General features: G+C 58.9%; 1 protein-coding gene across 1 annotated transcript in view; it reads left to right on the forward strand.

Moving 5' to 3' along the window:
• The first annotated feature begins 420 nt into the window (after positions 1–420).
• Lamc3 (laminin subunit gamma 3) overlaps positions 421–25259 on the forward strand; it is a 53667-nt gene continuing 28828 nt past the window's right edge. The window contains exons 1-8 of the mRNA XM_070005151.1: positions 421–805; positions 11128–11432; positions 13488–13618; positions 16691–16857; positions 18117–18305; positions 18402–18519; positions 21097–21195; positions 22365–22501. Of these exons, the coding sequence (XP_069861252.1) occupies positions 421–805; positions 11128–11432; positions 13488–13618; positions 16691–16857; positions 18117–18305; positions 18402–18519; positions 21097–21195; positions 22365–22501 (1531 nt within the window). The remainder of the gene's footprint in view (positions 806–11127; positions 11433–13487; positions 13619–16690; positions 16858–18116; positions 18306–18401; positions 18520–21096; positions 21196–22364; positions 22502–25259) is intronic.

Genomic DNA, 25259 nt, shown 5'->3' on the forward strand with positions numbered 1-25259 from the left:
CCGGCCCGGCGCTCCCCGCCCGCCCCGCGGGCTCGGGCAGTCGGTCCCCGCGCACGGGGCGGGGCCGGGCGGAGCGCAGGGCGGCGGGGCAGGGTCGGGCGGAGCGCAGGGCGGCGGGGCCGGGGCAGGGGCCGGCGGAGCGCAGGGCGGCGGGGCCGGACGGAGCGCAGGGCGCTGGGGCAGGGGCCGGCGGAGCGCCGGGCGGCGGAGCGCCGGGCGGCGGGGCAGGGTCGGGCGGAGCGCCGGGCGGCGGGGCAGGGTCGGGCGGAGCGCCGGGCGGCGGAGCGCAGGGCGCTGGGGCAGGGGCCGGCGGAGCGCAGGGCGGCGGGGCAGGGGCCGGCGGAGCGCAGGGCGGCGGAGCGCAGGGCGCTGGGGCAGGGGCCGGCGGAGCGCCGGGCGGCGGGGCCGGGCAGCGTGGCCATGGCCACCCCCGCGGCGGCGTTGGCGCTGCTGCTGGGGCTGCTGGCGCGGGCGGCCCCGGGCGCGGGCGCGGGCCCCGGCGCGTGCTACGACGGCGCGGGGCGGGCGCGGCGCTGCGTGCCCGAGTTCGAGAACGCGGCGTTCGGGCGGCGCGCGCAGGCCTCGCGCACGTGCGGCCGGCCGCCCGAGGACTTCTGCCCGCAGGTGCGCGCGGGCGGCGCGGGGCCGCCGTGCCAGCGCTGCGACGCCGCCGACCCGCGCCGCCACCACAACGCCTCGCTGCTCACCGACTTCCACAGCCCCGACGACAGCACCTGGTGGCAGAGCCCCACCATGGCCCGCGGGGTGCAGTACCCCCACTCCGTCAACCTCACCCTGCGCCTGGGTAAGCTCGGGGCTGCGGCCCGGACCACGGCGGTCGCGCCAGCGCGGGCCGGGGGAGGCCGGGGGGGGGGGCGAGGCCGGCCGGCGCCAGGCCCCACGGGTCGGCCGCCCCGGGCAGCAGGGGTGGCGGCCAGCCTGCCGTGACCGCCTCCGCCCGGCCTCACGGCCAGAGCCTCCCACGGCCTCCGCCCCGCGCCGCCCTGCTGTCCCTTCTCTTCAACATAAAACCTCCCAACGTCTTGACAAGTCTTGGGGGTGGGGGAGGGAGGGAGGCCGGGGCTTGAACTCACGCCTTGTAGTCTTGCTTGGCGGCATCATCTCCTCCTCCTCCTCCTCCTCCTCCTCCTCCTCCTCCTCCTCCTCCTCCTCCTCCTCCTCCTCCTCCTCCTCCTCTCCCCCCTCCTCCCTGCCAGTCCTGGGGCTTGAACTCAGGGCCTGGGCACTGTCCCTGAGCCTTTCTATTCTATGCTCAAGGCTAGCACTCTACCACTTGAGCCACAGCACCACTTCTGGCTTTTTCTGTGTATGTGGTACTGAGGAATCCAACCCAGGGCTTCCTGCATGCTAGGCAAGCACTCTACCACTAAGCCACCTTCCCAGCCCTCCTCCCCTTCCTCCCTGCCAGTCCTGGGGCTTGAACTTAGGGTCTGAGCGCTGTCCCTGAGCTTCTTTTACTCAAGGCTAGCACTCTACCGCCTGAGCCACAGTGCCACTTCCAGTCTTTTTCTGTTTAGGTGGTACTGAGGAATCAAACCCAGGGCTTCGTGCATGCGAGGCAAGCACTCTACCTCTTCCTCTTCCTCCTCCTCCTCCTCCTCCACCTTCTTCCCCTTCTCCTCTCCTTCCTCTTCTTTTTGTGCTCAAGGCGGGCACTCCACCATTTGAGCCATACCTCCACCTCCATGTTTTTGCTGGTTGAGATAAGAGACTCTCAGATTCTTCTGGCCCAGGCTGGCTCTGAGATCTTCAGATCTCAGCCTCCTGAGGAGCCCAGGATTTCAGGCAGGAGTCACTGGCTCTCAGCTAATTCTTCAGTATTCTTATAACTCGTTTTGGCTGCTAAACTGTCTGACCTGAGGTTATTTATAGAGCTTGTTTATCCTGTCTATATTCACACATTTTGCTAGGGAAATGTCAGTTGAATACAGCCTACCACCCTGGAAAGAATGAATGGGATAACACAATATATAACACAAGGCCTGCTACCGATCTGAATTCCAGAACACACCCAGCGCCAATGAGCTTGAATACGAGAAGGTGGAGCCGCCATGTCTGCTTTTTTTTTTTCAGATGAAAAATGTGGGGCTCTGAGAGGTTAAGTGTTTTGCTCCTAGGCGCACAGCTGTTGAATGACAGTCTGGATGCGGATGAGAGAACTCATCAAGGCCAAAGCATAAGGAAGGAGTGGAAAGGGTGAGGGAGGAGGTCGGTGCGGAGGGCGCTGGGCCGGCCCCTCAGCTGTCCCCCAAAAACTCACTTTCCAAGAACCGCAAGGTGGGGTGAAGGCCTCTGGTCAGGCTGGATGCCAGTGGAGCCAGGTGGGGCTGTCGGGACCCCAAGGCCACAGGGGGAGGGGTATGGGCAGGGAGGGAGGGAGGCTGTTGGGTGAAAAGTGGCACAGGAGCCCGTGGAATCAGACGCCAAGGAGGTATCTGGGCCCAGGCACAGACGAGGGGGCAGCCGTGCGCCCGCCCTGTGTGCCCTAGCCCACCCGCCTTCCCCCATCCCAGGCACTAGGCACTAGAGAGGGAGGCCAGAAGTAACTGCACTGAACAGAGGACAAAGGAATGGATGGGTGGATGGATTAATGAATGAATGAACAAGGGCTAGCCACTGTCTGGGCATGACAGGTGGAGCCTGCCTCTGTAGCATCGTCCCTTCCCTGGAGACAGTAATGCTGCTCCAGGAGCTGAGGTGTGGCGGGACGCCGGTGTTTGTGCTGAGTCCCTGGCTGAGTGCAGCTTGGGCTGGCCGCAGGGAGTTGAAAAAGTTGGCCCTGCCAGGCCCCAGTGGCTCACACCTGTCATCCTAACTCCTCAAGACGCTGAGATCTGAGGATCAAGGTTCAAAGCCAGCCCAAGCAGGAAAGTCTGTGAGCTGCTTATCTCCAGTTAATCAACAGAAAAAACCCAGAAGTGGTAGAGCGTTCACCTTGCACGCAGAAGCTCAGGGACAGTACCTAGGCCTTGAGTTTAAGCCCTACAACCAAAGAGTGGAGGGTCAGAGAAAGAAGGAAGGAAGGAGGAAGGAAGGAAGGAAGGAAGGAAGGAAGGAAGGAAGGGGAAAATGCCAGCTTGTGTCAGGGCCCTGGTGACACAAGATGGGCCGTGGGAGTCACTGCAGCGTCAGGTCTGGCTTGTTCCAGGGTCCACAGGACTTAGACTGGCTGCAGGCTACTGTGGATTGCATGGTTTGGGGTTCCTTAACCACTAGCCTGTGGCCTAGGGGGCCTCTGCTCAGTCTTCAGATCACCCCTGCTTTCCCGGCCCCCTCCTTGGAGTCTCCTGGGAGGGGCCCAGGGTCCTGTGAAGGGAGTGGGGTGAAGGGCAGGAGAGGAAGAGGCCTCTGGTCAGGCTGGGATGGAGGTCGCCGCTTTCCCAGCCCCCTGGAGCTCCTGACATCTGTTCCAGATCCCGGGCTTCAGCTGAGTCTTCCTGTCTGGGATGAAAGGCCGCAGCAGGGTCTGGCGGCTCCCAGCCCTCCACAGGGCCTAGCAAAGCCACCAGGGCTGGGGTCGGAGGGCAGGGGTGGGAGGGAGAGGGGGGTGGAGGGGGGTGAGGCAGGGGCGGCCGTGGGGTAGACACTTACAATCATCCAAGGGGCAGAACCACGCTGTTTGCTTGCTGGGACAGCAGCCCAACCAGTCAGCTTCGGTGCTTATACAGGTGGAGAAACTGAGGCTCTGCGGATGAGATCAGCAGTCTGGGGGGTGCAGGGCCCCTGGGTCAGGCTGGCCTGAGCTTTCCTGCCTCTTCCCTGGGAAGAGCTTTGGTCTCTTAGGCTCTTTTATATATTTATTTGGGTGCTGGTCCCGGGGCTTGAACTCAGGACCTAGGCACTATTTCTAATCATCTTTCGCTCAAGGCTAGGGCTCTGCCACTTGAGCCACGGCTCCACTTTGGCTTTTTTTGGTAGTGTATTGGAGATAAGCGTCTCGCAGACTTTCCTGCCCTGGGCTGGCTTTGAACCGCGATTCTCAGATCTCAGCCTCCTGAGTAGCTAGGAGGACAGGCGTGAGCCACCGGCGCCCAGCTTTTACGGTGGCTCTTGGGGCACAGAGTCCCCTCCTTCCCTCTGTGACCTGAGAACACCCAAGTGAGTTCTGATCCTCCCTCCCCCCGTCCTAACTCCGACCTGGGGTGGGCCGTGAGCCGTCCAGGGCCCGAGGCCACCTGCGGACCTGGACGGCCTGAGGCCTGGGCTCTGCTGGCACACGTCGGGGTTCGCCAGCCTTGTCGGGGGCTCTCGCTGAGGCCTGAGGCAGATCAGGGTGAGAAAAGAGGCCAGGAGGCCACTCAGAGACCCACAGGGTCCTGTGGCCCCCGCGGAGGGAACAAGAAGACAATGGTAACCAGCCACAGCGCGGAGCCAGGTCTGGGTGGGCCGGATGTCGGGGGGACACTGCCGGCCTGGGAGGAACCCGGGACCAGCTGGGTCTCCTGAGCTTTGGCTCCATTGTGCTTTCCTGTGGGTGGGCAGCCGTGTTTGCCTTGGCTGGGGCTGGAGCTGGGGGGGGGAGGGGGGTCAACTCCTCCTTCTTTCTCCCTGGGGACTCTAGCTGGAACACTGGGGCCCAGACAGGTCAAGGGTCAAGGCAACAGCCTCCGGCGGCCTCCATCCACCCCCAGAAGTGGCCCATCGGGGGTCCCTGGAGCCAGCTGGCCTTGACTCCCTACTCCGGAGGGCCGTCCAGGGCTGGCCCAGCAGGAGCCGGGATTCGATGGTGTTGCCCGTCTGGGCCTCAGGGTCACCCCCATCCACCTCGCCTCTGTTCCAGCTGCAGCCCCTGCCCGGAGCAGGCCCCAGCTCTAGACCCTCACTCTGCACAAGCCCCCGCTTTCCCTGCTTTCCCTGTTTTCCCTGCTGCTGGCTCGCCCCCTCTCCCCACCTGATCACCCCTGCGGCGTGCCAGTGTGCCACCAAGCCCCAGGCCCAGGCGGAGGACACGCAGCTGTCTGCCCGCCACTCCAGGAAGCCCTCGCCCGGCCTCCGAGACTGAGCGGAGGGCTGCCCTCCCCTCCCACGGCCGCCCCCACCCCCAACCTCCTCCGTCAAGGCCGTGAGGTTTGCTTCTCCATCCTCCAGCTCCCAGCTTGTGGGACTGTTTACACAGCTGCCCCCCAAAAGTCAGCCCAGGGCCCCCTGCACAGGTTGCTGGAGCAGCAGAGAAAAGGGAATCACGGCTTCAGTTCAGCCCGGAGCCTGGTGCTGTTCAAAGCACTTTGTGGCTATTTGCGTGTGTGTGTGTGTGTGTGTGTGTGTGTGTGTGTGTGTGTGTGTGTGTGTGTGTGTGTGTGTGTGTGTGTGTGTGTGTGTGTGTGTGTGTGTGTGTGTGTGTGTGTGTGTGTGTGTGTGTGTGTGTGTGTGTGTATGTATATTAGCAATCCTGAGATTTGAACTCAGGGCCTTGTGCTTGCTGGGTGGGCACTCTACCACTTCAGCCACATTCCTTGCCCTTTTTTTGTTTTTGTTTCCCTTTGTCATTTTTCAAATAAGGTCTCATGTTTTCACCCAGGCCAGCCTGGACATCAGTTTTTTAATTTAATTTTACTTTTTTGCCAGTCGTGGGGCTTGAACTCTGGGCCTGGGTGCTGTCCTTGCGCTCTTCAGCTCAAGGTGAGTGCTCTACTACTTGAGCCACAGCACCACTTCCAGTTTTCTTGTGGTTTATTGAACAGTCTCACGGACTTTCCTGCACATGCTGGCTTTGAACCATAATCCTCAGATTTCAGCCTCCTGAGTAGGATTCCAGGCATGAGCCACAGGCACCTGGCTTGGACCTCAATTTTCTTTCCTTTTCTTTCTTTTTTTTTTCTGGGGGGGGGGGCAGTCGTGGGGCCTGAACTCTGGGCTTGGGCGCTGTCCCTCAGCTCTTCAGCTCAAGGCGAGCGCTCTACCACTTGAGCTACAGCGCCACTTCCGGTTTTCTGGTGGTTTATTGGAGATAGGAGTCTCATGGACTTTTCCTGCCCGGGCTGGCTTTGAACCGCGATCCTCAGATCTCAGCCTCCTGAGTAGCTAGGATTACAGGCGTGAGCCACCAGCGCCCGGCTGGACCTCAATTTTCTTATGGATGAACCCCTAGTAGCTAGGATAATAGGTGTGAACCACTATACCCAGCTTTTTATTGGTTGAGATGGTGTCTTGCTAATTTCTTGCTTAGGCTTGAACCACTATCCCCTGCTTGTGTGAGCCTCCAAGCATCTTTCTTCCCTCTTCTCTCAGCAGAAGCAGGAATTCATGTCAACACCTGCTTTAGCTCCATGACTTCAGAATCTACCAGGTTGCTAGCTCAGTCTCTGGAACCTTCTTTCCACTTGCCCTTCCCCATGAGCTCCTTGGCCTTTTATCTATTTATTATTGATACTCACTTATGATTTATGGGTAATGGCCCTGAGTGCCCACTTCCTCCCTTTGCAAACTTGTGGTCTGTATAATTCCCTAATTGGTACAGAGCTTGGAATTCTTACCACAAAGCCCCAGGTATCCATCTGCCAGGGAAATGTGTTTATTCTCTCCAGGTTAGGCAGTGGACTTGACCTTCATTCTCATTGGGGGATCCCATGTGATGTGGGGATGGAGGAGCCCCACTGGGCCCAGGCCTGGTACTGCCAGGCTTGGGGGGCCTTTGGCCTCTACTCTTGGGGACACCCCCCCCAGCTCTTCACCTGCATCCAAAGCTGGGATGGGGAAACAAGGCCAGGACTCGGCGTGATCTGCCACGGGCTGGTTCTAATGCCCAATGGGCGGCAGCCTGGCCCACAATACCCCCCTCCCCCACCCCAGCTCTCTTCCCCAGATGGCTCCAATTAAAGGGCTTTTGTTTTGTTTCCATTTTCCCAAAATAAGCCTCCAGTTTGGAGCTCCCTGGGCTTGGTGAGTGCCGGATGTGGGCTGGAGTGGTTTTACGAGCATGCCGGGGTGGATCCTGACAGGCTTCGGGACCCAGCTGGTGGGGGGCCAGGTGACAGGGCTTTGGCGCTGCTGAGCCCCCGTGGGCCTGGATGCCCCGGGAGGTGAATGCTGGGAGCAGCAGGCTGCTCCTCCCCGACTCCAGAGAAGTCCTTTCTATCTGGGGACCCTGGCAAGGCAGCTGGCTCCGTTCTGCAACTTTGGGGGCTTGAGGTCAAGTGGGGACTCAGCTCTTCTCTCTCTCTCTCTCTCTCTCTCTCGTTGAACCCAGGGCCTACCCTATGTTAGGCAGTGCTCTACCACTTGAACTATGTCCCCCTCCCCCCAGCCCTTTGAGTTCTGCTGAGATGGGGCCCTCCCTAACTTTACTAGGCTTGCCTGGAACCCCGATCTCCTGTCTCCATCTCCCAAGCAGCTGGAATTACAGGCATGTGTGGCCGCACCTGGCTGAGTCTCAGCTGTTTCTGCATGGAGTCTGGGGATCTTTTCTCCTTCCCAAGCTTTACATTCCCCATCTGTGAAACGCGTTGTGGTCTGCCTGGGTCTCTGGTGGGCAGCGCACAGAAAGCACTCAGCAGCTGCTGGACACACAGTAGGTACTCAGCCCCACGGGGTGAATCGGGATGGCTTGGGAGCCAAGTAAATGCGGGAACAGTGTTCCAGGCAGAGGATGGAACAGCATACTGGATGTCAGGAGCGGGGGAAGGGAACGCCCAAGCAGCAGCATTCCGCACTTAGCAATCAAGAGGGTGATGGATGACACTTTGGAGCAGGCTTCCTGCCCCGACACACCTGTCGGCCTTATCCTCGCGGCTTATCGGCCCCTGGAGTTTGTGGGGGGGTCAGGGCTATGGCTGTGGATTTGATCCTCACCATTTAGAAGTTGAGGTGGCTTACTGGTGGCTCAGGCCTGTAATCCTAGCTACTTAGGAAGCTGAGATCTAAGGATCATGGTTCAAAGCCAGCAGGGAAGTCCGTGAGACTTGAACCTCTGATGAACCACCAAAAAGTTGGAAGTGGAGCTGTGCTCAAGTGGTACAGTGCTAGCCTTGAGTGAAAAGGCTGAGGGCCAGAGTTCAAGCCTCAGGATTGGCACAAAAGATGACCGATAGATAGATAGATTAGATAGATTAGATAGATAGATAGATAGATAGATAGATAGATAGATAGATAGATGTGGGCTGTTTCTCTCTCATCCTCTGGTGGAAACTTCTGCATCATCTGAGCCCCGGGTGCAGCCTTCTTGACCCTTCTAATCCCAACGAACCATGGCCCCCGGGGCACTGTGATGTCTCTGCGTCTCTCTCACCCCCCTGGCGTGGCAAGGAAGGAGAAGCAGTAACGATTGCCAGCGCGTGATGGGCTTTGTTCGCATGAAACCCGGTGACAGCCTTTTTCCAACGGTGCCGCTCGCTGCCAACTACCTTTTAAGTGGCTGCCAGCTCCCGCCCCAGAGGTGTCTGGCTGTTGTGTGTTTACCACACAGTACATCCCAGCCAACTTCCTGCAGCCTGTGCTGGCAGCTTCCGAGAGGCGCGTCTGGGCGCCCCGATCCCGCACCGTGGGTGTCACGTGCTTCCTTTTAGAACACTAGGAGCCAGGGTGCCAAAGCTATGCTTCCAGAACTCCAAAAACATCTTAAAACAGAACATGGCAAGGCGGATGCCTTTTTTTTTTTCTTAATTATTTTGTAAAATTGTGTTTTCTCCAGATTTAAATTAGAACAAGCTTCTTGAGAGAAAATTGGGGAAAATACAGAAAAACTGCAAAGGGAGGAGAAGCTGCTGCCGGCCCTGACGGATAAACAAACTACCCAGTGGAGGGCTCGCATTTCCCTTATCCTTTTTGTTTTGTTTTGTTTTTTTGTCGGTCGTGGGGCTTGAACTCTGGGCCTGGGAGCTGTCCCTCAGCTCTTCAGCTCAAGGCGAGCGCTCTATCACTTGAGCTACAGCGCCACTTCCGGTTTTCTGGTGGTTTATTGGAGATAGGAGTCTCACGGTCTCTCCTGCCTGGGCTGGCTTTGAACCACGATCCTCAGATCTCAGCCTCCTGAGTAGCTAGGATTACAGGCGTGAGCCACTGCACCCAGCTCCCTTATCCTTTTTTAAACTAAATCAGACATTTTATTTCTCAAAAAATACTCTTTCAAACTTTTGTTTCTCTCAAGTTTTAATGACTAGTGACTTTCAAATGCTAAAAATAAAATCGAGCTTCATTAGCTTTGAACTTGAACTCAGGGCCTTGCTTGTGCTAGCCACTCACTCAACTACTTTTCTACCACTTTGTTCTAGTTTGTTTTTAGGTAGGGTCCATACTCCCTCCCCCTTGCCCTTGGGAGCCTGGACCTGACACTCTGTGTAGCTGATACTACAGGTATGAGCCACCACAGCTGGCTTATGAAATGGAATTTTGTTAACTTTTGGCAATCCTCCAGATCTCTGTCTCCCAGGTAGCCAGGATTACAGGCATGAGCCACTATGCTCAGCTGACTTCTTAGGGATCTGGAAATATACAATCCGTATTCTACACATAGAATCCTGTCCTTTTCTTTTTTCTCTCAACGTTTGACTGCAGCTTTTCTCATATAGTGAACTGTCTTGGTGGCTTCAGGAATTGTGAGAATTTATATCCTGTCATTTCTTCAGCTTTTCCCACACGGTCCTAATTTTTCCTTGGGTACACAGCGTCTTGTGTAGTTCTCGTGTGAATCCCCCCAGGCAAGGCTCCTCTATCCCAGGCTGGGAAGGCTTTTGTGACTTCTCGTCCAGGACACCAAGCAGCCTCCCCAAAGGGCCAATAGATTTATGTGTCTACCCTTGCTCTTTTATTGTGGTCAAATGCACCCACAGTCTCCTAGACCCCTTTTAACTTGGCATTCGGTGCCATGGAGCACATTCGTGTTGTGCAACCTTGGCTGCCCTCCAGCCACAGGGCTTTGCCTCTTGAGAAATGGAAATCTGCCCCCTCTAAACACTGACTCCTGTGGAGGGTCTTAGGGAGACTCTGTGCCCACTATCAGCCACCCCCATCCCCCTAAAGCTTCGTCCTGACCCCCTAGGCCCTGGCAACCACTAGGTCACTTTTGTGGTCCTTGGTGACTCTGTCCTGGCATTCAGTTGGCCATGAATGGCCGTGTGGTCTCTGGTTGGCTTTTGCCTTGCCAGAATGCTTTCTTCTGAAGCCTGAGAAATAAGGTGGGGGGCGGGGGGAGGCGGAGTTTCTGGCTGTGGCCGCAAAGGACTGTAGGTGGGTAGGGGCTTTGGCCACAAAGGACTATGGGTAGGGGGCCCTGACTGTGGCCACAAAGGACTGTGGGTAGGGGGCTCTGGCTGTGGCCACAAAGGACTGTGGGTAGGGGGCTATGCAAGATCCCTTTCCCTGCGGTGGCTGAGCTGCTGTTTAATGTGTGGAAGGCTGCACTGGACGCTGTGATGCTGGTCTAGACCTGTGTTGGGAGATCTGTATCCAAAAAGAAGTTAGAAGCTGGGGAAGATGAGGGGTACAGAGATTTTTGTTAGGGCTGGGGGAGCATGGTGAGGGGTCCGTGGTCATTGTAAAGGAGTCCGGGTAAAGGCACAGGTAGAAGGGTGGGCTTGGTTGGGCTGTGGTAAAAGACAACTTTCTAAAGGTAGAACAGCTTTTCCCACATGTGGTCACATTCCATTGCTAGAGATATTTGGCAGTACCAAGGCTCTTTACTCTAGGCTGGCACACTACCACTTGAGACCCTAGCTCTTAAGACCCGCCTCTAACACTAGAGCCACGCCCCTAGCTCTTAGGACACGCCCCTAACACTTGAGCCACGCCCCTAGCTCCTAAGCTGCTCTATCTTGTCCACTGGTACTTGAGCTATGCCCTAGCACTACGAGAGATTCATGCCCCTGAGCAGTAAGCCACGCCCACGACGCTTAAGCCACACCCCGCCACTCGAGCCACGCCCCCGGTGGATTAAGCCACGCCCCGTGGGCCACGCCCACTGGAGCTCCTTGGGCAGAAAGCAGAGGCTGCGGTGCGGTGCGGTGCCGTGCCGTGCGGGTTCCGCGCGGTGTCGCCAGGCTGTGCCAGCCCCCAGCTGGCCTCACCAGCCCGCGCCGCGCCTGAGCTCCTGGCAGCCTCCCATCGCGCTGCCCCGGGTCCGGGATGGCCGCTCGCCCTTCCTTCCGTAATATGGGCCCGCACCCCTGGTTGCAGGGAAGGCCTACGAGATCACCTACGTGAGGCTCAAGTTCCACACCAGCCGCCCCGAGAGCTTCGCCATCTACAAGCGCAGCCGCGCGGGTGGCCCCTGGGAGCCCTACCAGTACTACAGCGCCTCCTGCCAGCGGACCTACGGCCGGCCCGAGGGCCAGCGCCTGCGGCCCGGCCAGGACGAGCGCGTGGCCTTCTGCACCTCCGAGTTCAGCGACATCTCCCCGCTCAGCGGCGGCAACGTGGCCTTCTCCACCCTGGAGGGCCGGCCCAGCGCCTACAACTTCGAGGAGAGCCCTGGGCTGCAGGTCAGAGAGGCGGCCTTGGGGGTGGCCAGGGCCGGGTGGCCGGGCTGGGGACAGCCAGAGAGTCAACCCTGGCAGGACCCCCGAGCCCTGATGATCTCACGGTTTGCATGCCTCAGGCCTTCCAGGATTAAATCTTCTCCGAATAGTTAGTCGTGGATAGATGGAAGCAGGTGTGGTGGTTGGTGCATGGCTGTAATCCCAGCACTCACTGGGGAAGCTGAGGCAGAAGGATTTCCTGACAGGGCTGGTTTCCAGTCTCCATCCTCACATCTCAGCCTCTTGACTAGCTAGGGTTGCAGGGGTGAGCCACCGGCACTGGCCTAAATCTGGGAGACTTACCTCTCATTAATCAGCAAAAGGCTAAAAATGGAGCTATGGCTCAAGTAGTAGAGGGCTGTCCATGAGGAAAAAGCTAAAGGACAGTGCTCAGGCTCCAGTATCAGCCAAAAAAAAGAGAGAGGGAGAGAGGGAGGAGGGAGAGAGACTGCTTCGAGGGCTGATCAGGCAAGGAGGTGTGCCTTTCCCCAGCTCCCCTGGCCTCTCTCACATGGGGGGAGCAGGAAGGAGGCCTAGACCCCTCCCCCAGCTAGAAGTTTCTAGAACTTTCTGCAGTGTGACAGCCTCCATGTGCCTTCTGGGCTTTTAGGAGGGCCAGCTGGCAAGGACCAAAGCCATCAAGTCCTGCAATGAAGGACTCGTAATTATAGAGTACCTGGAAGAGGACTGGCGGGCTGAATTTACCATCTGACTTCGTTTTCCTGATATCTCACAGCAGTAGGCACCTGCGGCTTATTCAGAGAGCCGCACAGCTGCACAGAGTAGAAGGGGTTTTGGCAGTACTGAGATTTGAACTCAGAACCTTGTGCTTGGTAGGCAGATGCTCTACTGCTCAGCCACGCCCCCCAGCCCTCAATACCACTTTGGAGATCAGCTCTGGTCCTCATGACAGCAGTATGGGTCCCCCCCTAACCGCCCCCCAAACCCCAAACCCTGGGTTTGTGGCCTTGGGTTTGGGTCCAGACAGGCCTCAGTCACACAGTCAGAGCCTTCAGCCGAGACATCAAGTGGGTCACATTCTCTGGGTGACACTGCTGCACAGAGGTAGCGGGACGACTCTTGGAGGCCTGGCGGCTTCCAGGCTGGGGGCTGCTGCGAGGTAAAGCCCTCACACAGCATGCAGGGGACTCTGGGCTGACCGAAGCTCTGCAGAAAGCCAAATGGAATGTGCCAGTGTCACCCGCAGCTTCTCGGCGAGAACCTGCACTTACCCGCTCTCCCAAGGTGCCGTGACCTTTGCAGAGCCCGCCTTGGGTGAGTGCAGGAGTGACAGCCGCACAGGGCTGCGCGCAAAGCCCGGCCAGGCCTGCGTCATGCTGCGATGAGAAGACAGACTGGGCCAGGAGCTCATTTTCTGTCCTGATGGCCTGATTGCTTAGCCAGGGGCTCCTGGGCTGAATTAAAATGCTGATTAATATTCAGCCGGAGCTGGCTCTGATTATAACAGCAGGCGGATGGAAATGTCAGCCTGCACGTGGGCCCTCACTTCCTCACCACGCTCTTCCACGAGGAAGTGGCTCAGCCAGCCCTCAGCAAGTATTTACCAAGTACCTGGTGTGTGCCAGGCAGCGCTGGGGTGTGGGAGGCGGCCGCAGTCAGAACAAGGGGCTCCAAGGCCTCCCTGGGCCATGCTTGCCTGCTGCTGAGACACCTGGGCCACGGCACTCGGAGCAATGACGGCGTGGGCCCCAGGGGTTGGAGATCGCAGCTCTCCACCTGCTTCCTGGAGCAGGTGGCAGGCCTTGCCAGACGCTGGCGTCACCACCCCCCTCACCACCCTGCACCCTCGTGGTACTGACACTGTCCCTGTCCCAGCTCACTGCTGGGGAAAGGGAGGCACCAAGACGTGGAGCCACACTCCCAAAGTGGCAGCAGCCCCTCCCAGGCCAGCATGACCCAGAGGCCTGGTTCCTTGGGACCCGGAGCCCACCCCAGGGACACCAGGCTGGCAGCAGAGCCTGGGGCACCTGCTGAGGGCACCGGGTCCTGTTCCCCTAGGACTGGGTCACCAGCACGGAGCTCCTCATCTCCCTAGACCGGCTCAACACGTTTGGGGATGACATATTCAAGGACCCCAAGGTTCTCCAGTCCTACTACTATGCAGTGTCTGACTTCTCCGTGGGCGGCAGGTACTCGGGGTGGAACCCAGGGGTGGGGTGGAGTCCGGGCGGAGGGCGGGGCAGATGGGGGCGGAGCCCAGAGCGGAAGGAATAGCTGGTGGCCCAGCCAGAGCTGGAGAGGCAAGACCTGGTCCTCAGCTCCCAGCTTCTTTCTGCCTTCCCAGCCCACCGCCACTGAGTTCCCACGTCAGTCTGCTCCCACACTGAGCCTCACCCAACACAGGGGGCCTTTGTGCCTTCTCTTCCCTCTGCCTAGGGGTCCTTCCTCCTCCTGGATCTCTTAGCCCCAGAGCTAGCCACCAGCAGCCACCCTGTCCCCCTCCTGGGGTCTCAGACCGTCTGCAGGGAATCCAAGTGCCCTATGATAGATGATCTCTCCATGGTCTACTATGGCCAAGAAGTGGGGGAGGGGGGGTGGGTCCCTTCTGTCTCTGGGCTCCTAGAGCCTGGTCGGAGCAGTGAAAAGAAACAGGCAAGGAGGAGGCTCAGTTTCCTTCTTGAAAGGTGAAAAGACCATGTTCCTACCCCAGGTCCAGTAGGGCAGCCTGCAGGAATCCAGTTGCTCCCAATAAACCCATCAGTACCCCCCACCCCCACCCCAGTACTAAAGGACAGGAAGAGCCCGCACCAGTGACTCATGCCTGTAATCCTAGCTAAACTGTGAGACTTTTTTTTTTTTTGGGTCCGGTTGTGGGGCCTGAACTCTGGGCCTGGGCGCTGTCCCTCAGCTCTTCAGCTCAAGGCTAGCACTCTACCACTTGAGCCACAGCGCCACTTCCGGCTTTTTTCTTTTTGCTTATGTGGTGCTGAGGAATCGAACCCAGGACCTCATGCATGCAAGGCAAGCGCTTTACCACTGAGCCACCTTCCCATCTCCAATGAACCAGCAAAAAGCTGGAAGTAGAGCTGTGGCTCAAGGGGTAGAGCACTAGCCTTGATCAAAAAAACTAAGGGTCAGCACCCAAGTCCTGAGTGTAAGCTCCAGAACAGATGCACGCACACACATGCGTGCACGCATGCACACACACACACACACACACACACACACACACACACACCAGAAGATCAGCATTCCAAAGCCAGGGAACAGCTCTACAGAAGGGCTAGAGCGGGGTGGGGGAGACTATAAGGGGTCCAGGCAAAGCCCCAGCCGGTGGGAGACCAGGCTGGAGAGAGGGCCAGGGCCACAGGTTCCAAGGGTTCCTCTCCTGTGGTCAGTGAGAAGCTGAGGCACACAGTCCTGGCCAGCCACGGGGGAGTCGGCTTGGGCTGTGCAGGGGGGGTGGCCCTGAGAGCAGTTCAAGACAGAAAAGCAGCCTGTCGTGGGGGGGGGCAGGTAGGCAGCGAGACAATGCCCACCATGGACTCAGGACGCTGAGAGGGGGGAGAGGCTATGGGCCCGCTGCTGTCCCAGCCCCGGCGGACCTTGCTGGAGCGGGCTCTGTGAGGATGGAGAGGCCTTGATCCCCAGCGCCTGAGAACATCTGGGCCCCAGCTGCCGGGACCAGACCACCCTCAGACCACAGCTGGTGGGAAGTCCGTGCCCCGAGCTGGAGGCCACAGGGGCCACTCCAGACGGGGATGGCGGCCAAGGAGGGCCAGGCTGGGCCATGCACGCCGTGTCACCGCCACATTCCTGCCCCACTCCACCCGTTGCTTCATCCTGCAGGTGACGGGGACACAGACCAGGGTTGCCCTCAAAAGCACAGATTTGATAGGCACCAGTGGCTCACCCCTGGAATCCTAGCTGCCCAGGAGGCTGAGATCTGAGGATCACGGTTCAAAGCCAGCCCGAGCAGGAAAATCTGTGACTTTGTTTTTTGTTTTTTTGGTTTTTTTTGGCAATAGTGGGGCCTGAACTCTGGGCCTGGGTGCTGTCCCTCAGCTCTTCAGCTCTGCCACTTGAACCACAGCGCCACTTCCAGCTTTTTCTGCTTATGTGGTGCTGAGGAATCGAATCCCGGGCCTCATGCATGCAAGGCAAGCACTCTACCACTGAGCCACCTTCCCAGCCCTCCGTGAGACTCTTACTCCAATAAACCACTGGAAAACCAGAAGTGGTGCTGTGGCTGAAGTGGTAGAGTGCTAGCCTTGAGCTGAAGAGCTCAGGGACAACGCCCAGGCCCAGAGTTCAAGTCCCACAACCAACCAAAAAAACAACAAAACAGAGACTCTGAGGATTTGGGATAGGGTGGGAAATGTTCCCTGTACAGGCTACCTCTGTGTGTGTGCACACACGTGTGTATGCACATGCACACACATGTGCATGTGTGCCCAATCTGGGGCTTGAACTTGAGGCCTAAGTGCTGTTCATGAGCTACCATTTGAGCCACAGCTACTTCCAACTTTTTGTGATTAATCGGAGATAAGGACTTTTCTTGCCTGTGCTGGCTTTGAACCATGATCCTTACATCTCAGTGTCTTGAGCAGCTAGGATTACAGGTATGAGCAAGCTCCTGCAAGGCCGCCTCTCAAAGAGAAAGATCTGCCCAGGGCAGCCTCCCGGCCCTCCTTCACTCATTGTGTTCTACCTGCCCTCTCGTCACTCAGGGAGACCCAGGGGTCCACCTCCTGGGTTCTTGGCCCTGGGAAGGTCCTGCCCAGGCAGAAGGCAATGTGGGGTGGCAGTCTCCTTGATAAATCCATCAGCAATGGGACAGGGAGAATGGTGGGGTTTCCTGTGTCATGTTCTCCTCCCTCCTGTCTGCCTGTGTTATGTTTTTATTTGTTGCTGGTTGTGGGGCTTGAACTCTGGGCCTGGGCCCTGTCCCTCAGCTCTTCAGCTCAAGGTGAACGCTCTGCCACTTGAGCCACAGCGCCACTTCTGGTTTTCTGGTGGTTCATTGGAGCTGAGTCTCACAGACTTTCCTTCCTGGGCTGGCTTTGAACCATGATCCTCAGATCTCAGCCTCCTGAGTAGCTAGGATGACAGGTGTGAGCCACGGGCCCCAGCCTCTGCATTCTTTTGTTTCCTTTTGTTATGGTGGGGACTGGGTTTTGAACTCGTGTTCTGTGCTCGGTCCAGTCTGTTTGCCCAATCTGTCTCTAACCCCTCAGGCCTGGCCTCTGACCTTCCCCCAGGTGCAAATGCAACGGCCATGCCAGCGAGTGTGGCCCCGACGGGGCGGGCCGGCTGGCCTGCCGCTGCCAGCACAACACCACGGGTGTGGACTGCGAGCGCTGCCTGCCCTTCTTCCAGGACCGCCCGTGGGCCCGGGGCACCGCCCAGGCCGCCAACGAGTGTCTGCGTGAGTGTCCCCCAGAGTCAGGGACCCTGGAACCGCGCAGCTCCCGGGTGGGTCCCTGGGCAGCTGCCGAGGCAGGGGAAGCGCAGGATGGGGAAGGGGGGGGCGCCTTGATCCCCTCCCACCCGTCAGCCCCCAAGACAGTCTTTGATGTAGCTGCTGGGTCCCACCAGGACACCCCCCCACCCGCAGTGGGGGGCTGAGCCTGCCCCGAGCCCCGAGCCCCCACTCTTGCTCCCTCCCCCCCCTTCGCGGCCTTTGATGTCCTGACAAGCGGGACTGCCCCTCCCCTGCCCCAGCTGTGCACAGCGCTGCGCCTGCCCCTCCCCGCGTGGGTCCTGGGTCCCCGAGCCTGCCAGGCCAGGCCTCCCCAGCCCTCCCCAGCGTTCATCTGCTCTGACTCGGTCACACCCCCTCCGCCCCACCGGCCGGAGCTGCCAGGCTCTGGGCCCTGCTGTCCCGGGCTGGGCCCCTGGCTGCCAGAGCCAGGACAGCGCGCTTGTCCCCCCACCAACGCCCCTTCCCCACACCACAGGGTCAGCGGCCGGCCCGCAGATCACCTTCCTTCTGTATTGCTCCCTTCCCCCCATGTCACGCCCCTCCAGGCCTGGCCCTGCCACGCCCCTGTTACTGCCACGCCCACCCTGCCACACCCCCACCCTACCACACCCCCACCCTGCCGCCCCTCCCTCTGTCACGCCCTCCCTGGCCCCACCCCAGGCACACCACTTCCCCTGGCATGCGCGGCCCCTGGCATTCCCCCACCCCACCCTGCCAAGCCCCCACCCTACCACCCCTCCCTCTGTCACACCCTCCCTGGCCCCGCCCCAGGCACACCACGCCCCCTGGCATGCCCCGCCCCACCCCGCCCCTGGCATGCCCTACCCCGCCCCTGCTACTGCCACGCCCCTCCCGCCCCGTTATACCATGCCTCTTCCATGCCACGCCCTCCCTGGCCCCGCCCCCGGCATGTCCCGCCCCCTGGCATGCCCCGCCCCTCCCTCCCCGCTGCCCAGCCCTCGGCTTTGCGGCCCGGGTCTTCCCCCGCCCCAGGCTCCGCCGTTGGTCCGTGGTGCCCGTGGTGCCCGCGGTGCCCGCCCGTGGTGCCCTGGGCAGTAGCCCGTTGGGAAACCTGGAGCGGTGTCCTTGATGGAGCCGGACCTGAGCTCCATCCCGGACTCGTGCCGGTCCCTGCCTCCCCTCTCTCCAGCCCCGGGAGAGTGAGTGGCGCCGGGCGCTCACCGCCCCCTGGCCGCCCACAGCCTGCAACTGCAGCGGCCGCTCGGAGCAGTGCACCTTCGACCGCGAGCTCTTCCGCAGCACCGGCCACGGCGGCCGCTGCCACCGCTGCCGCGACCACACAGCCGGGCCCCACTGCGAGCGCTGCCAGGAGGCCTTCTACCGCTGGGACGCGCGGGCCGCGTGTCAGCCCTGCGACTGCCACGCAGCAGGTGAGCGGAGCGAGCCGAGCCTCCAGCCCTCCCTCCCTCCCCCTGCCCACCCCCCTCCATCCCCCCAGCCCACCTCCCTCTCCCTCCCTCCCCCAGGCTCCCTGAGTCTCCAGTGTGACCACGAGGGAATCTGCACCTGCAAGCCCACGGTGACCGGCTGGAAGTGTGACCGCTGCCGGCCTGGGTTCCACTCGCTCAGCGAGGGTGGCTGCAGGTGAGGGGCCGGGTGGCGTCCTGGCTGGGCCACCAGCCTGAAGGGGCAGGGGCAGCGAGAACCATGCAAGCTGTTCCTGCCTACCGCCGAGGCCACAGAGGGACGCGGGCAGGGTTCCAGGTAGGGGTGCCGTGCAGGGCTGAGAGACAAGCTCCCAGTGAGGCTCCCTGCCTGAGCAGGGAGGGAGGAAGAGGGAGGAGAGGGCTGGCGCAGAAGCAGCCTAGGGAGCAGCTGAGGACCAGTTGGTGTGGGAGGGCTGAGACCAGAGGCGGTGGAGGTTCTGATCTTGGAGCTGCAGGGGGACCTGGCCTTGTTTGAAGAGGGAGGGGGAAAGGAGGGGGATGAGCATATTCTAGACCCCGGGGCGGGGTAGTATGAGGTCACAGGAGACGAAAATGGAAGAAGGAAGATGATCTTTGGAGTTGTGCCTTTTCACTCAGGCTGGTGCACTACCACTTGAGCCACACCTCCAGTCTGCCCTTGGGGTTCTACCCAGGCCATTTGAGCAAGTAGGGGGCTGGGCAGGGAGATGCAGAGCTTTGGGTTAGTATACTACATGCGCAGTACCCAGAGAACCAGCCAAAGGGTCGGGTGGGGGGAGGGGGCTGGGGCCAGGAAGAGGGGTCTAGCACCCCCGCCAGGGCGCAGCGAGAATGCGCAGGACCACAATGGAAAATCAAGCTGCTAGTAACTCCCAAGTGCCTGCGCGGGCGCCTGGTGACAGGGGCGGCAGCTTGATTCTAGTCACCGAAATGAAATGAGCCGTGCTGCTCACTGGTGGAGCACTTGCCCAGTGTGTGCGAGCTCCAGGTTCCATTCCAGCATCACATACATGCACACACACATTCCTCGTGCTTGTGCATGGATGCACACATGCACACTTGCACCCATATAATACACAGAGTGACCCCGCTGCTCCCACAGGTCCTGGCCTCTGGACATTTGCACACGCCATTCTTCTGCCCTGGAGCACGCTCCTACCCCCCCCAGCCCTGCCTCCCCCAGGCTGTCTGTCAGACTCCTACTCAAGCCTCTTCCCAGCTCAGGTGGCTCCCCCTCAGGGGTCTCCCCTGACCCTGTGACCTTTGTCCCCAGCCCCACGCCAGGCCTGAGGCCCCTCTGCAGGACTGCATCCCTGTGCACCTCCCCCACAGCACACTCCTCCTGTAATCTGTGCTCCCGGACTGATGGGTGGATAGGCGGATGAATGGGTGTATGGATGATGGATGGATAAATAAATGGATAGATGGATGGTGGATGGATTAATGGATGGATGGATAGATGATAGATGATGGATGGGTAGATGGATGGATGAATGGATGAATGGATGGATGATGGATTAATGGATGAATGGATAGATGATGGATGATGGATGGGTGGATGGATGGATGGATGGATGGATGGATGGATGGATGGATGGATGGGTGGATTAATGGATGGATAGATGATGGATGATGGATGGGTGTATGGATAGTGGGTAGATGGATGGATGGATGGATGATGGATGATGGATGGGTGGATGGATGGATGGGTGGATTAATGGATGGATAGATGATAGATGATGGATGGGTGGATGGATGGATGGATGGGTGGATGGGTGGATTAATGGATGGATGGATGATGGATGGGTGTACGGATAGTGGGTATATGGATGGATGGTGGATGATGGATGGGTGTATGGATAGTGGGTATTTGGATGGATGGATGGATGGATTAATGGATGACTGGGTAGAAGATGATGGATGGGTGGATGGATAGATGAATGCATGGGTGGATTATAGATGGATGGTGGATGATGAATGGATTGGTGGATGGATGATGGATGGATGGTGAAGGGATAGATGAATACGTGGATGAATGGATGGATGACGGATGGATGATAGGTGGATGGATAATAGATGGGTGATAGATGTATGGATGGATAATGGGTGGATGATAGATGGGAGATGGGTGGATGATGGGTGGATAGGTGGATGGATGATGGATGGATCAGTGGATGGATGATGGGTGGATGATGGATGGATAGTGGATGGGTAGATGGATGAGTGGGAGGATGGATGGGTAGATGATGGGTGCATGGTGGATGGATGGTAGATGGGTGATGAGTGGATGAACGGATGGATGGGTGGATAGGAGGATGGATGATAGATGGAAGGGTGGATGGATGAGTGAGTAGGAGGATGGATGGATGGATGGATGATGGGTGGATGATGGATGGGAGATGGATGATTGGGAGGATGGATGGGTAGATGATGGATGGATGATGGATGATGGATGAGTGGGAGGGTGAATGGGTGGATGATAGACGGATGAGGGATGAGGGATGGAAGGACGCAGGGGTGGATGCACACTGGAGGGTGGTGCCGGTAGAGGGGTGACTGGCAGGCACAGGCAGAGGAGTCCTGTTCCCGGGTGGATGACTCACTTCCTGGCAGGACTGGGGTAGCAAAGGCGGATGCAGGCCCGGCCATCCTGCACTGGGCTCCGGGAGCGGGGAAGGGCAGGGAGCTTGCCAAGGCCGGGGCTCTCCCTCTGGAGCCTCGCAGGACCCGGGCCCTGACGCCGAGTCTCGGTCAGGCCCTGCACGTGCAGCGCGGCGGGCAGCCTGGGCACCTGTGACCCCCGCAGCGGACACTGTCCCTGCAAGGACAACGTGGAAGGCAACTTGTGCGACAGGTGGGTGAGCCGATCGCTGATCACCCGGAGCTGCTGGGAGAGACCTCGGGGGTCACCAGTGAGGCTCTGGGGCTGAACAGGCGGGGGTGGGGCGGGGCTGGGGAATGGGCAGCCCCATCATCCCACTTCCTTCCTGGACTGCCACGGAGCTGCCCTGCAGGAAGCCCCCCAACCCCAGGCTGTAAGGCAGTGTTAACACCCTACCCACACTCCATCGATGCTTCGTGAGCTGAGAAAATCTTTTTCTCCAACCCAGAATCCTGAAAATAAAAAGACAAACTGGATAGGTAGAAAGGCAGGGCATGCTCGCCAATACTTTCCAATCTCATCTCAGGGCAGACATAACTAATGGAACCCAGTACTCTTTACAACCCTCCCAGCTTACTCCAGGACAGACATAACTAATGGAGCCCCATACTCAGGGCACACAGTAATCTCAGCATCCAACTGAGTTGAGATCTGAGCCATCCATGCCTGCGATCACCAGGCAAAGGTTACAAGGTTCTGGAGGCCACAAGACAAACCTGGGTTTGCCTCCCAGGGGACACAGCTTCCTCCTGGCTCTGGGTCTGACATCAGAAAGGCTGTACCACACCAAAGCCGAGCGTCTGGCCCCGAGCCTCGAGTCTCGCTTAACCTGGGCTGCCCAGATCTCGTGTTGGCAGGGGTCTAAAAAAAAAAAGTCCCAGAGAGATTGTAAGAACCTAGAAAGAAGCCGGGTGCCGGTGGCTCACGCCTGTCATCCTAGCTACTCAGGAGGCTGAGATCTGAGGATCGAGGTTCAAAGTCAGCCCAGGCAGGAAAGTCCGTGAGACTCTCATCACCAATAAACCACCAGAAAACTGGAAGTGGCGCTGTGGCTCAAGTGGTGGAGCGCTCGCCTTGAGCTGAAGAGCTGAGGGACAGCGCCCAGGCCCAGAGTTCAAGCCCCACGACCGACACATACACAAAAAAGAACCCAGAAAAACGGAGGCTGTCACAGCTGGGAGGAGGCGGGAGCTTGTGAGTTCCTGGACATGAGGCCAGCACCGGGGGCGCCGGGTTGCTCTCACGCCCCTTCTGCCACTCCCAAAGGGAAGCGTTCATTTCAGCTGCCCCCCCCCCAGCCCTGGCCCCCCTCTGGCCCCGCATCACCACGCCCTCGTGGGCTGGTCCTGCCTTCCTTACAGATGCCGCCCGGGCACCTTCAACCTCCAGCCCTACAACCCCACCGGCTGCACCCCCTGCTTCTGCTTTGGCCACTCTACCGTGTGCGCCGTGGCCCCCGGCTTCCAGACCCAGCCCGTCATCTCAGACTTCCGCCAGGGTAAGCGGCCCCTCTGGTGGAGTACTGCTCACCTGTGAAGATTAGCAGGGGCCAGCCGCTCACATATATAATCCTAGCTACTCAGGAGGCTGAGATCTGAGGATCACAGTTCAAAGCCAGCCCCGGCAAGAAAGTCAGGGAGACTCTCGCCTCCAATGAACACCAGAAAACTGGAAGTGGCGTTGTGGCTCAAGTGGCAGAGCGCTCGGCTTGAGCTGAAGAGTGCAGAGACGGTGCTCAGGCCCAGAGTTCAAGCCCCACGACCGACACCAACAACAGAACAAAAAAGATTAGCCACTTTGAGCACCCCCACGCAGGATTTGGGCCCAGCCCCTTGGTGTCCCTCATTCCCTGAGGCCGCCTGGGGTACCTGAGACCTCCTGAGCACAAAGCCTCCGTGGGGGCCTTCCAGGGGCTCAGCCACATCTGCCCCAAATCAGAGCCAGGCCCCACCCAGGACACCCACCTGCTGCCTCTCCTTCCGGAGACTGGACCTGGGCTGGGGCTCCAGGGCCCGGTGTGGGGGGAGCGCGCCCTCTGCTGGAGGCTGTGCAGAAAGCAGCTTGGTGCCAGGGGCTGGGAGCGTGAGCCGGGAAGCTCCTACTGCTGGGAGCGGCCATGGGTCCCTCTCAGGCCACGCCCACCCCCGTGTGACTGCGCTGGTACTGACTCAGGCTTGTGCCTGCTGGGCAGGTGTTCGGCCACAGAGACACCTCTCCAGCCCACCCCTCCCATCTTTTTTTTTTTTTTTTGCACTGGTGATTTTGGGACATATTTCTGCTGGCCCCATGCCTGGACTGTGATCTCCCAGATCTCAGCATCTTGAGCAGCAAGGCTTACAGTAGCTGACCCAAAATGACTTGCTCTGAAAGGGAAACAAATGTGAGAAGCATGTCACTTTGTTTTTTGACGGTCGTGGGGCTTGAACTCTGGGCCTGGGCGCTGTCCCTCAGCTCTTCAGCTCAAGGCTAGCGCTCTACCACTTGAGCCACAGCGCCACTTCTGGCTTTTTCTGCTTATGTGGTACTGAGGAATCAAACCCAGGGCCTCATGCATGCAAGGCAAGCACTCTATCACTGAGCCACCTTCCCAGCCCCCAAGCACTTTGGGCCTGCTACTTTAAGGTCTGGCTTAGCTCCTAGCCCCGCCTGTCATCATCGGTGGGACAGCATGTGCCATGCAGCTCTGGTGGCCTGCTGCCTGCCTGCCGTGACAGCAACAGGACGAAGGCTGCAAATCGCTCCTGATACAAGGAAGAGGTCATTCGCCAGGCTTGGTGGCTGACCCCTGCAGTCCCGGCTGCTCAGGAAGTGCAGATCAGGAGGGCTGTGGCGCAAGGACAGCCTGGGCAAAAGCAAGATCCTCATCTCAGGCAGACTTGGCAGAGCACTTCGTGTCTGTGCCCCAGCTGCTGGGAGATGGAGGGAGGAGGATCAGGGTCCAAGGCTGCTAGGGCAAAAAGCTTCCCTATCTGAAAAACTAACTAAAGCAAAAAGGTGAGCGGGTGTGGTGGCTTATGCCTCTAATCATAGCTACTTAGGAGGCTGAGATCTGAGGATCATGGTTCAAAGCCAGCCTGGGTAAGTTTCTTTGGGATGTCCTTGAGTCCAGGAGACTCTTATCTCCAGTGAACCACCAGAAAAGCGGAAGTGGCACTGTGGCTCAAGTGGTAGAGCATTAGCCTTGAGCTGAAGAGCTGAGGGACAGCACCCAGGCCCAGAGTTCAAGCCCCACAATTGACAAAAAAAAAGGGATTGAGGGGCATGGTGCAGGTAGTAGAGCACCTGCCTAGCAAGACATGTCTCTGAGTTCAAATCCTAAGAGAGTTTGACCTCACTGACCCCCAAAAGGGTCTCTGGGATCTCCCCCAGGCCTCTGAACCCCCTTTGAAAGGTGCGGCTCGGGGAGGGACTTCCTATTCTACAGGGAAGATGCCAGATAAGGTTCAGGCTGGGGCTGGGAAGGTGGCTCAGTGGTAGAGCGCTTGCCTTGCATGCCTGAGGCCCTGGGTTCGATTCCTCAGCACCACATAAGCAGAAAAAAGCTGGAAGTGGTGCTGTGGCTCAAGTGGTAGAGCGTTAGCCTTGAGCTGAAGAGCTGAGGGACAGCGCCCAGGCCGAGTTCAGGCCCCACAACTGGCAAAAAAAAAAAGAGAAAGGTTCAGGCTGAGAAACTTTAAGTAACTTCCCAGTCACACAGCCCCAGGAGCCTTGCTGACCGCCCCCTTCTTCCCCTCCCCCTCTCCCCGGAGGGTGCCACAGTGGCCTGGAGGCACCGGCTCTGGGCCAAGCTCAGTCGTTAACTGCCACACTGAGACCAGGGACCAGAGGCCTGGGTTTCCATCCTGACTGCGCCCTCCCCGGGCACAGGGACGCTGACACTTGTACCTGGAAAGGGAGAGAGCTCCAAACATTGGGTCAGGTCTGGTGTTTTCCTTAGAGGTGAATGACCCCAGGTCTCAAGGCCTGCCTCTTCATATTGACTCAGAACCCTTCTGAGGCTGAGTGTGGTGGCTCACACCTGTAATCCCAGCTACTCGGGAGGCAGAAACCAAGAAAATCATGGTCATAGGCCAGCTTGGGCAGAAAAAAAAACAAAAGCTATTGAGACCCTATCTCAACCAATAAGCTTGGTGTGGCCCTATACTCCTGTCATCCCAGCTAGTAGAGACATAAATAGAATCATGGTTCAGGCCAGTGCAAGTATCAAAGCAAGAGCCTATCTGGAAAATGATGTGAAAAGGTACAAGCACGAAGCC

This window comes from Dipodomys merriami, unplaced genomic scaffold, assembly GCF_024711535.1.
Source record: "Dipodomys merriami isolate MVZ:Mamm:240054 unplaced genomic scaffold, mDipMer1.0.p SCAF_11, whole genome shotgun sequence".
Lineage (NCBI taxonomy): Eukaryota > Metazoa > Chordata > Mammalia > Rodentia > Heteromyidae > Dipodomys > Dipodomys merriami.